This window comes from Acipenser ruthenus, chromosome 9 (assembly GCF_902713425.1).
Source record: "Acipenser ruthenus chromosome 9, fAciRut3.2 maternal haplotype, whole genome shotgun sequence".
Classification (NCBI taxonomy): domain Eukaryota; kingdom Metazoa; phylum Chordata; class Actinopteri; order Acipenseriformes; family Acipenseridae; genus Acipenser; species Acipenser ruthenus.
This window is the reverse complement of record NC_081197.1, coordinates 32,431,646-32,443,071: the sequence shown is the minus strand read 5'-3', so window position 1 is coordinate 32,443,071 and position 11,426 is coordinate 32,431,646. Positions and strand designations below refer to the sequence as shown.

The window sequence follows — 11,426 nt, the reverse complement described above, 5'->3', positions numbered from 1 at the left end:
GGGGGCCCTGCCCCCCTCATGACTACAAGTATACAGATTTGACCCAGAAGAGGTGATTTCTTTCTACCTTTTGCACGCATTTGCTTTTTGTCTGTCCAATTTTTGGCATTCCCTCTACTGCTTCTCTCCCACAAAAGTGGAGTAAAGGCAGAGAGAGAACCCAACTCATCTTGGTAGCAGTGCTGCTAATCCTTTTTAATCCTCCTTAATCGGCTGACTTACTCACCACCCTGTATTATTGCGTCTATTATTATTATTATTATTTATTTAATAACAATAATTTACACTAAACTCTGTCTAGTTCATGTTGAGGCATTTTTTTATTCTAATTATGCAAAGAGAATTGCAGTTTCTTTTCAAATAATTTTAAAGTTGTTATTCTGTTAGGTGTCTTTATTGTATGCTGTTGCTTATAATCTGTAAATATTAATATTGACAACCCCAAAGTTTGTGTAAAGAATGGGTGTCAATAAGGGCTAGATGTTGGCCCTGAATTACCGATAAAAAATAAGATCACATTGAATAATCCCACCACAGGAACCATACTTAAAAGGTGGACATTGGTGCTACACACACACACAGCCTTCTCATGACACATTACAATGTTTGTAAGGCATGACTTTACTGGTTGTGCATCTGAGAGCTAGTGCTTAAGACATAAAAATCAATACTGTAATTAATATATATATATATATATATATATATATATATATATATATATATATATATATATATAGGTATAGCTGGAAATGTTGTATTGTATAGGTACTGTATTACTATTGAACATCACTTGTCTATCAAAACATGTTAGATGCGCAAAAAAGTACAAACTATTAAAAAAAATGTGTATCAAAATACAACAATCCAGAACAATACATTATATAGACATAAAGACAAGTGCAGCTCATCCACTGTGTAAAAAAAAACCACACAACCTGCAAAACCGGAAGACCTTGGAAAGGTTTAGGTTTTGCTTCACCGACATCACAAGCGACCAATGGGAACCTTCGGCCGGAGACGCTCCTGCGCGCCATTCAATCACAGAGAGCCGAGGGAGTGGTCTGTGAGGTTTGGCGCGTTGACGTCAGAATCAGCGTGTCCAATGAGAGGTCTCGCTGGTTGGACACCGCCAAGCTCAGTTTGTCGGATAGAGAGAATCACACAGAGCTGGAGAGGAAGGCTGGCGGCAAAAAGAAGCTACACTGGGAGGACGTTTCAACCGGCATCTGTTGTAACACTGACCGGTTGAATACACGTAAACTTTTGTGATAATCCAATCTCCGTACATTTTAACAAATTATAAGGACATGCAGCGTGTGATTTGATCAAGTAAGTTTTCAGCTGTGCACAAAAACTAAGAAGGTTTCAGTTTTACTACTGCGCAAGACGACTGCTTTGAATTTGACACAGATAAATGCGATTTGATCAAACTAAGCTTTAGGTCACTGGGCTGGAGAGCAGACGCATTACTTCTCAAGCTTACATGCATGGTTTAGTAGTTTTTAAGCACCACGAACATAAGATATTTTGGTTTAAAACGTAATTCATTGCATGGTGACTTTTGAAAGGCTGTGGGTTTTTAAAAGGAGTTTGTTTAGTCTAGATTTTTAGTTACAGATAACGACTATGTAGGAGGTCAAATAGTCTTGTTTTTATTTGTGTTTTGTTTTTACTGTAAAATGGCTAACTACTAGTACAGAGTTGGAAGCTGAGTTAATATTGTCAATAATGATGTACACCCAGGTTTGATAAGTTTATGAAAACAATTCTCACAAACCAGTGTTGAGAGAGGCCAAGCCTTACTGTGTTAAACTTCACATGAAGAAAATAATGCGTCAAAATGACCGTACATATAGTACACTGTAAACACCTGAACACAAAGGTCATGGTGCAGGGATGGCTTAGCGTAAGGATGGGTGGCACAGAAAAAGGACACGATTACTACACGAAACGTGACTTTTTTATTATTTATAAATGTAGAGCAAATTGTCTGTGCTACGTATTCGAACTAATACTGGTGATAAATGTCAAAAAAAAAAAAAAAAATACAGCAAAATGGCAAGGGAAAGCATCCATTTTGTTCAGTTGATTTCCCAGTAGTCTTTTGGCTTTTAAGTAAAACGTTTTTGCGAGCACAATGCCCCTTTTCGTCACCGTTTAAACTAATTGGAGGATTTTATACAGTGGTCTCTTTAGAAATATTATATTTTGTTTTGTGTTTAGTTTTTGGTTTCCTGTTTGGTGTACGGATTTAGACCTCCTCTTCCTCCTCGCTGCCAACAAACAGAAAACAGGAGCGAAGAGCAGCTGAATGACGGGCTGCAGTTGTAAGTTTATTGTAATATATGAGAATGAAATGTGTTGGTCTTTTAAAAAAAGCTTTTGATTAACTTTTTGACGTAAAAAGTCCACTTGTAAACAAGTTTGGTTTATTCCTCGTTTAGTTTAAGTTGTATACGTGCCCTCGTTCCATTGCTCTCTCCGGTATTGTATTAATATATTACGATTTATTTATGCATTGAAGCATGTTATAATTGTTTCAATATAATAGCGAGTTTTATATATTAATATCGTTGCCAAGCAGCTTGCAGAGAGCTTGTGTGTGTCTGTTTTAAGTTATAAACGTAGGCCCGGTTCTTTAAGTTGTTGCAAACAGGAAAACATAAGAAAGTTGTCTGATTTGTCAATCGGTCTTACGATTCTAAAAACAATGCCAAGAAGTATTTTTATTTTTTATTTTCAAAAGCAAAGGAGTGACGGTGATTGTGGTGATGTACGGAGAAAACTGGCTACAGTCTGATGGGCCTTGCATCGTGAACAAATTACAACTTGTGCATTTTTATGCAAATATATAACGTCTTTCACGTTAAACGATGTACAATCTATCGATAAGTAAGCTACAGTATGACGCTTGATTGCTTTAGCTTTGTGTTTAAATATTATTTTAAACTTGTTTACGGTAAATCCTGAGGCCTAGTACTAGCCTCTGCAAATACAATTCAAACTGTCACATTGCCACACTCAGTCTCTCTCTCTCTCTCTCACACACACACACACTCACACACACACACTCGCACAGCTGCCATGTCAATGAATGAGGTCCAAAATTGCATTTCTACCAAGTTAAAAAAAAAAAAAAAAAACAACAAAAAAGCAGTTTTCTTCTACTGTTTAAAAAACCAGCCCAAAAACAAACTTGCTAAAGAACAAACTGTATTGCTGTGCAAAAAGGAAGTGTTTTGATTGTATTATTCATTTATTTTAGCTGAAGAAAATGTTAAGTTGGTTAGCTGGTTTTGTTTAGACAGCAAACATAGGCCTTAGTTGGGGGGGTGGGGGTGGGTTCTCGTGCAATTTGTTTTGGAAGATCACCTTTCTGCTTTGCTTGCAAGTTTTATACCATGGTCACCTTGCAGTTTTGATAGATGTGTACACAATTGCGTTGTGGAAGAGGCTACATCTGCTGTGGGGGGTCACTGCAGAGCTTTGGGGCTTGTGAAAGTCGTTTAATAGATAGTTCTTCCAGGTGATATACAGTGTAACTATGTATGCCATAACTTGGGATCTGACATTTCATGGTTGTTTCTTTCTCTTATTCCAGGGCAGACTTTCCAGAACACCCTGCACCATTCTTCCTCCTCCATAAGACACCATTTACATTTTTTCAATCAGGATTTGGTAACATGGCAAAAGATGTGAGTAACAGCAGTCAGATGAGTGGTATGTGTTAAATAGGTTGTTGTCACAAATCCTTGGTAGAATTGTAATTTGACATCTTTTAGATTTCTTTCTTTTCTAGACATACCAAAGAAGTCAATGATATAGACTGCATACTTTGAGATGGTGTCTTGACATTTGGTACACAGCTGTCTTGTTTTATTCTCGCTAACCCCTTCATTGGTTATTGATGCCGTCCAATACAAAGTAACCATTTTGTATCAATTTGTGTATCTCATCCAGCCATAATTTAGAAACTGAATGATTCCCACTTAATACTACCACTTGCATACATTTTGCTTCATGTTTACAAACCATTCGTGTTGATTCTATTCCTGATACACTTTTGCCCCATTCATGTAACAGCATAGTTAGCAAGGTGCTAATATTGTGCATCCCTTTAAAGTGTGTATGTCTTTAAAAGATGTAATCCAGAACAAATAAGTCATTTTGAGAGAGATTTGTTGGAGTGACTGGCCACCCAATTAAGACTTCAGTTTGTCAGATGTGTGTTCAGATATCTGAAGTTCCTAATATTACTAAAAACTAGAATTATTATTATTATTATTTATTTCTTAGCAGACACCCTTATCCAGGGTGACTTATAATTGTTACAAGATATCACATTATTTTTACATACAATTACCCATTTATACAGTTGGGTTTTTTACTGGAGCAATCTAGGTAAAACCACTACTCCACACTGCTTACTTAAATATTACTAGTACATTCCACACAACTGTGAACTTAAACCTCCTAAGAATGCAATAAACTCTCAAGCATGTGCTGTGAAAGAAAGCAGTTTCTTAAATCAAGCTTCCCCTGGATTAGCAAGTTCCTTCCACTAAAACAAAAGGTATAATGTTGCCAAACTGTCTGTTTCTGATCCCAAGCTGACAGCCTGTTTAAAAACGAGTGCAAACAATGATGAAATGTAATTCAGCGTTTGGTAAATGTTCAACGAAACCTGCTCAATTCTCACACGCGTCCAATTGATATTTATCTACTCATTCTGAATTGCATTTTGGTGCGTGTGTTTGGTGCACTCGTTTCATCGACTGCAATAGAGTAGTACTGTAAGTTTCTCAAAATGTCTGTAAGCTCTCTCATGGTGTGGCTCCATATCTACTGCTGGCAGCAGTGCTGCTCTTCATCCAGCCATATTGCATTGTTCTAGCCTCTGCTGTAATGTTGGTATTGTAATATCACATAATGTGGGATGCTAATAGGCATAGCATCTATTCTTCCCCTCCATGATGCGTCAGAAACTGATCTTGGATCTACTGACAGGTCTGTTTTTTTCATACTAATTGTGTTTGATCGATATGGCTGCATATTTTCATATGGTTTTGGTTTCTTTGTAGACACAATTTATTTTATTATTATTTAGCAGACGCCTTTATCAAAGGCGACTTACAGAGACTAGGATGTGTGAACTATGCATCAGCTGCATAGTCACTTACAATTACATCTCACCTGAAAGATGGAGCACAAGGAGGTTAAGTGACTTGCTCAGGGTCACACAATGAGTCAGTGGCTGAGGTGGGACTTGAACCGGGGACCTCCTGGTTACAAGCCCTTTTCTTTAACCACTGGACCACACAGCCTCCTGAATACAGCTGGTTAAAAAAAAGCTCTTGATAGTGTTATGAAAGCCAATTCCATACACCCTTTATTGAGTTATTGTCCTAATTGGCACACAGCTAATAATAATGTAAGTCTCCGTAAAGTTACATTACAGTTGGTGTAATTAAGAGTTAAGAATCAAGGTCATTGCTTAAACCTTTACATTTAGTCAAAATATGTGTAATAGTCCTGCTATAAAAAAAGGCTGTGTTGTGTGATATACTTATTATTTTATCTTCAACCAGTGTTGTCCTGGTTCTAATGGTAGATGACGAGGTGACAGGATGTTTCTTAACTTAAAAGTTCCATTTAAGGTAGTGTGTTTAGCAGCACATTTATTGACTAACCTATTGATCTTGTGCCCTGTTTCGGTAATCTCTGCTTAATGTAGCTCAATGGCTAGATTTATTGGACTGAACTAATTCTTTGTTGCTGCACACAATCGTTATCCACTATTGTTGTGTTGCTGCCCTGAAGGCTGCTATTGTATGCTAACATTCTATTGTAGAATATAATTGAGAGAAATTAATACATATGCAGACTTTAAAGTCATGGATTTCATAATAAATTATCTAGATACAGGGTTTAAAAATAAGTTTAATTTCAAGGTGCAACAATTTAGCTGAACCAGCCTAATTTCTGTTAATTCCCGATGAATAGGTTATATTGTGATTGTTTAGAGTTAAAATGAGGAGAAGGTATTTGCGTAAATTACTGTTTTATGCATTAGTTTTTAAGTCTTCAACTGGTGATGCAGTTAGAGGCAGGTTATAAAGGATTACAGACTTTAGCAATCGGCTTGCAAATTTTCCGCCCGTTGACAAATATAATAATTAGAGACGCACAGTACTATATTCGGGATCTTTGGGATTGTAATCCGGTTCTGAACAGTTTTTCAAAAACATCTTTATGGTAGTTCAAATGATACAGGCATCTTACAGGAAAGTGCTAGGTGTCTTTCTGCTGGTGCAGTAGTGTTTCGTACAGAAAACTGTTCAATACTGCTGTAGTTTATTCACATGTGACAAGATAGTGGTTGTCTAAAAATGTGTACTTGTACTTGCTTCTCCACAAATTATACTTCTACTTTTTGTACACTGTTGTGCTGGTGCATGTAAAGCACTCTGAAATGTAATGAAATTGAAAAAACTGGTTTTCGTTTTATTACGTTGCACATACAGAATACATAATCACAACAGAAAACGTTGATCACTACACAACATTTCCCTTGCAAGTTGGTCCACTGTTGGAAAGCATGTGGAGTGTGACGTACCTACATCTCTATCCCACAATCTGACTCGTATTCTAAATCTGAAATACTGCCTTTATCACTAATTGACAGCTTGGGTTGGGTGTGCATCCTAATCTCGACTGCTTAATTCTTGTTTCAAAAACTTTAATAGGGGGGGTCAAAAGCAGCTGTGTTGAGCCCCTGTTTTTTATACTGTATATATTAATCCCACACAACAGACTGAGCTGGTTTTTCACCTGCCATTTTCGTGCAAATTCTGGCTAGGTGGTAAAATGCAACATTTTAGGGTTGTGTAAGTCTTATTTAGCAAAAGTCTATATGCATTATTTTCGCCAATAACCATGTGCAGGACAGAGCCATTGAGTCTAGAGATGCTATCACTTAAAGTTAATTAAAAAATGCTATTTAAGCAAAAGGGTACCTGTTGGTCAGATAAATTAATCTACATTGAAGCATGACGGCAGGTTTTGTAGATGACTTGAATATACAAAATCTGAGCTAGCTTAGCTTTCTACTAGAATTTAACAGTGCTCGTATTATACCAGGGCTTGAATTTCATTTTTGTGTGCTGGGGGGATTTCCCCCTATGCTGCAGCCAATGGAGGGGGGGATTCCAGAATTTTAGGGGGGAATGGCAAAAGAAAAGGCACTTTTGCATATAAACTATATATATTTTACTGCATCATCATTCACACTGGCGTTGCTTTAAATAAGCTGCTTTCAGGAGACCTACAGCTGTTCATCACTGTGAGACAGCACTCTCCATTGCTTTTGCCATTGCCTCACATGAAGTTTTTGCATGCAGCAGAATAAAAGGTGCTTTTCTATTAAACCAGTGCTCCATTTATTTAACTCTTTACACAGACCTATTTCCGCCTGTTTTTCACTGTTTTCATTTATGTATGTTTAACTACTGGATAGTTTGTACTGCATGCCTGTAACATATCTAATGAAAGGCCACAAAATGTCCTTTAATATTATGTAAGTTGCAACAGGATACTCTGCCCTGCTCCTTGAAATCCAATTAAGTATAATCATTTCTTAATCCCATTTGGGAATAGCTAGACCAGGAGTGTCAAACATACAGCCTGTGGGCTGGATCCGGCCCCTGGAGAGATGTGATCCGGCCCACGGAATATTGTAGAATTTTTTTTTTATTATTCAATAGGATACAGGTAAAAAGAAAATTGCAGAATATAAATAGATACGTATCCATTTTTTAAAACTCACCAAAAGTTTGACAAAGAATATTAGTGACTGCTACTGCTGCTTCCTGGGACCTTTGCTTGAACCAGCGCATCAACATCTGGAGGAAATGTATTGGGCTGAGGATATCTCGTATCGAGTTAAGGTGTGTGTCAGTTAGTTGAGAACTGAATTTATTTTGATATTTACGACAGAGAAAGCTTGCTGCTTCTCAGGACACACTTAGCAGCATTTCTTTAAAAACCCATCAGAAAATGGTTTTGAAGAAACTGGTATTTTGTGGGCAATCACATAGCTTGAGTATTTATCTTCATGTAACTTTCCTGCATATATCATATTTCTTGCCATGGTTTGCTTCATAGTGTATTTTAATGTTGACATCCACATGCTGCTTACAAATTAGGCATGTTGGCTAAGCTTTCCATTCATTTGTCTTGAAACGCACGGCACTCTTGGTCCACCTTTTTCTTCACGGATAAAGACATGAGGGTACTCCCGCTACTTACAAATTAGAACTGAAACCCTTTTTCTGGTACCACTGGTGTCTTAACTCGTACCTGCTGACGTGCTGCCGTCTCACCCACGTAGTCGCTGATTGACAGCAAGTGCAGCAACATGACAATTTGGCATGTTTACACACGTGCTTTAAGAGGTGACAGTGCGTGAAATAATCGAAATATGTGCTACAGGGGAATGTAAATATGCTGTGTATTAAATCACTTTTTTAAATACGATAATTTTTAGGTTTTGAGTTCGTCTTTGTGTTTTTATAACTGTCACTCGGCCTGCACCAAGGTATCGGATCAGGCCCGCCATACTCATTTGTAGGTCCGCTGTGGTACACTCATGCTGATAATAGTCAGTATTTCGTTGGTACATTGTTGTCTAATGCTTTGTTTTAGTGAATATTCACTGTGCAATTGATTACGTTATGCATTATTGTTTTTGTTATTTCTATGAACGTAGTATTAGATTGAATGCATGTTTTAATAAATTCCTTCATTTCAAAATAGATTCCTGGTAAATCATTTGCCCGTGTAACAACCTCGATTTTTATGAACTTTAAATAGATTTAATTCAGTTTGTTGTAATGTGTAGATCTGCTATTGTTTTCAGAGAGTGATATTGACAACGCGTTTATACATTTATAATAATGCGGCTGTTGTTTTTTAAAAAATAATACCTTACAATATCACTCACCAGGGCTCTACATTTAGATTTTTTACTACTGGCCCCTTGGGTCACCGAGGTAGTGTTTTTACTGGTCCGGGTACAATTTTAACTGGCCCAGTAATAAGTACAAAACTCTTATCACCCTGCTCGGCAAGTTAATAGCAAGTAATGTATTAGGTTGTGTGTTAGTGCCATTCAAAAATAAAATAAACAATCTTATGTATTATTTGTTTAGCCATTCTGATTGTGTTTAAATGATAATAGCTGATCTATTTTTTTTTAATCTAGTATTTGTACATTTAACATGTTTTGACTAGATGACAATATAAAAATAAAGTAATGAGTTATCATCTGCAATAAGTTCACTGTTTAATTTTTAAACTGTTGTGGTGTTATTTTATATACTGTTATTTTTGGCTTTTGAGTTGCTATGGTGTCAGTAAATTAAATAGAAAAAAACTCCCCGTTTTTCACTGTGGGAATCTATAATCCTAAACTACGTGGACAGTGCGAGAACCTGAAGCACGCTCTGGTAGAAATTTTGGCCAGACACCAAAATCTTTTCGAACAAAACTTACAAAATAGGGAAATATATTCACAAATAGTCTTTTCTCAAATTACTTTGTTTAATGCCGACATTAGGAGAAACGTGCAGAATTGCGTAAACTGGATTCTCCTACTGTAGGCATTCAAGAAATGTTTTCATTAAATTAGCGAAGTGCTCCCCAGTGCTTTCTTCCACAGCAATATGTAAAAATCTAAAACCAGTTACATTAAAAACTGGAGCAATACATCAAAGCTGCCATCTTTAAATATGCCTTGCAGGATATTGTAAACATGCATATTCTTTCATGATCGTTTTTCTTTTCCATATGTTTAGTAGTAATGTGTATGGTAACCAAAGAGAGCCCCCGTCTCAAATAAAAAGCCTTTCAATATTTGCTATTGTATTTCAGACATTTAACATACACACTTTGGCATGCTTGTCAGAAAATGAAAATACTGTATTGAAGATTTGAAAATGTATGTGTACAAATGATACTTGTTTTTTTACAAGCAAACCTGCAATTGAGCTGTTACCATGGTAACTCCAACGCTAAAAGGTTAACAGATTTATACTAATCCTAATAATAAACACTATTCAAACAATAATCATAATAAAAATAGTCGTTCTCAGATCGTTGTTGCTTGTAGCCTCTCCCAAGTCAGCACCAATCTTACTGCTGATACGAAGGAGCCCTGTAGAGATTGTGAACGGCATTTCTGACCTGAACACATTGTATCCCAAATCAAAACATTAGACAATTCGATCCCGTTGTCCAGCTTCCATGTGGTGTATCTGGGTATCCATTGGTGCATCTTTTTTCGCTGCAGTCACAACAACAGACAAACACCTGCATCTTGCAAACTATTACTGTGAGACTGGATGGATATGAGGTCAACTAAATGTTGAATTCCCAACAAAGCTGCTGTTTTATCTGTAACTCTGGGTAACTGACATTTGTTTCACTGTCACCATGAAGCTAGATTAAGTGTTTCATCCACTCCATTTTCGTCTTTTTTTCACAGTAAAATAACATTGAGAGTGCTACTAAGATGACATTGCTAGTCACATGAGCAAAAACATGCTGGGCATTGGGACGTGACTATCCACTGACTACCTCGGAGTAGCCGTTATTTGCAGACAGCCTCTTGTTCTTAATATTTGACCTGCACATTTTTGACAAAGTTTAAACCGTTAAGCAAAATTAAAAAATGTTTGACACTTTACTACATTTAAACACGATTAACACCCCTACTTTTGAGGTATAATGTCAAGGAACCAGATGAATGGGATATGGTTGCAACGATACAAGATTTTTCACAGTTAAGCTTATAGCTGGATAATTGACCAACCTGAAAGTGACATTTCAAGACCACAAAATACTGCAAGTGGCTGGCTTTGTCTGCTTTAAATGCACATCTCTGCAAGTTAAGAACCTTTCTAGCCCACAAACACAATTGATCGTCTACCCTGTGTTTTTAAATATAAATATTTTATTGGGTCCAGTTAATGGTCTGGTTGACAAGTTCTCATTTGGTTCGAAGCTGCACCCGTTGATTCTCTGTCATCTCTGATTATTGCTTTTGTCCGATAAAAAATAATCTTGTGGTCACACAGGAAAAACTTAAGCCATATTAAAGAAAACCGTGCACAATACAATAAACTAGGGGTGCACCGATAATCGATACTCAGTAAATATGTCTCAAAATAGCAATGTTTAGATTTTTTTTTAAATATCTGAAGACAACAATAGGATAGCGAGTTGTGTACAGAATAGACTTGATGCTACATTAAATCCAACAATGAACTACGAGTAGAATATTATTCTGATGCTTAAAAAAAAAAAAAATCGGTTGACTCCTAAATAACATTGATAGTTTAAGGTGGTTGTTGTTATTCGTACTTTAG

The 11,426-nt window shown here is 36.7% G+C and overlaps 1 protein-coding gene across 6 annotated transcripts in view; it reads left to right on the top strand.

Moving 5' to 3' along the window:
- Nucleotides 1-1,098: 1,098 nt before the first annotated feature.
- LOC117405225 (transcription factor Dp-1-like) overlaps nucleotides 1,099-11,426 on the top strand; it is a 37,839-nt gene continuing 27,511 nt past the window's right edge. For 2 of the 6 annotated variants that reach the window (XM_059030500.1, XM_059030499.1), the window contains exon 1: nucleotides 3,602-3,695. Coding sequence is in view for 3 of the 6 variants with exons in the window: in XM_034008103.3 (XP_033863994.1) it covers nucleotides 3,684-3,695 (12 nt within the window). In the remaining 3 variants the exon portion in view is untranslated. Of the gene's footprint in view, nucleotides 1,330-2,223; nucleotides 2,328-3,601; nucleotides 3,696-11,426 lie in introns of those variants that run through there. The other 4 variants (XM_034008103.3, XM_034008105.3, XM_034008104.3 and 1 more) reach the window with 4 other exon arrangements.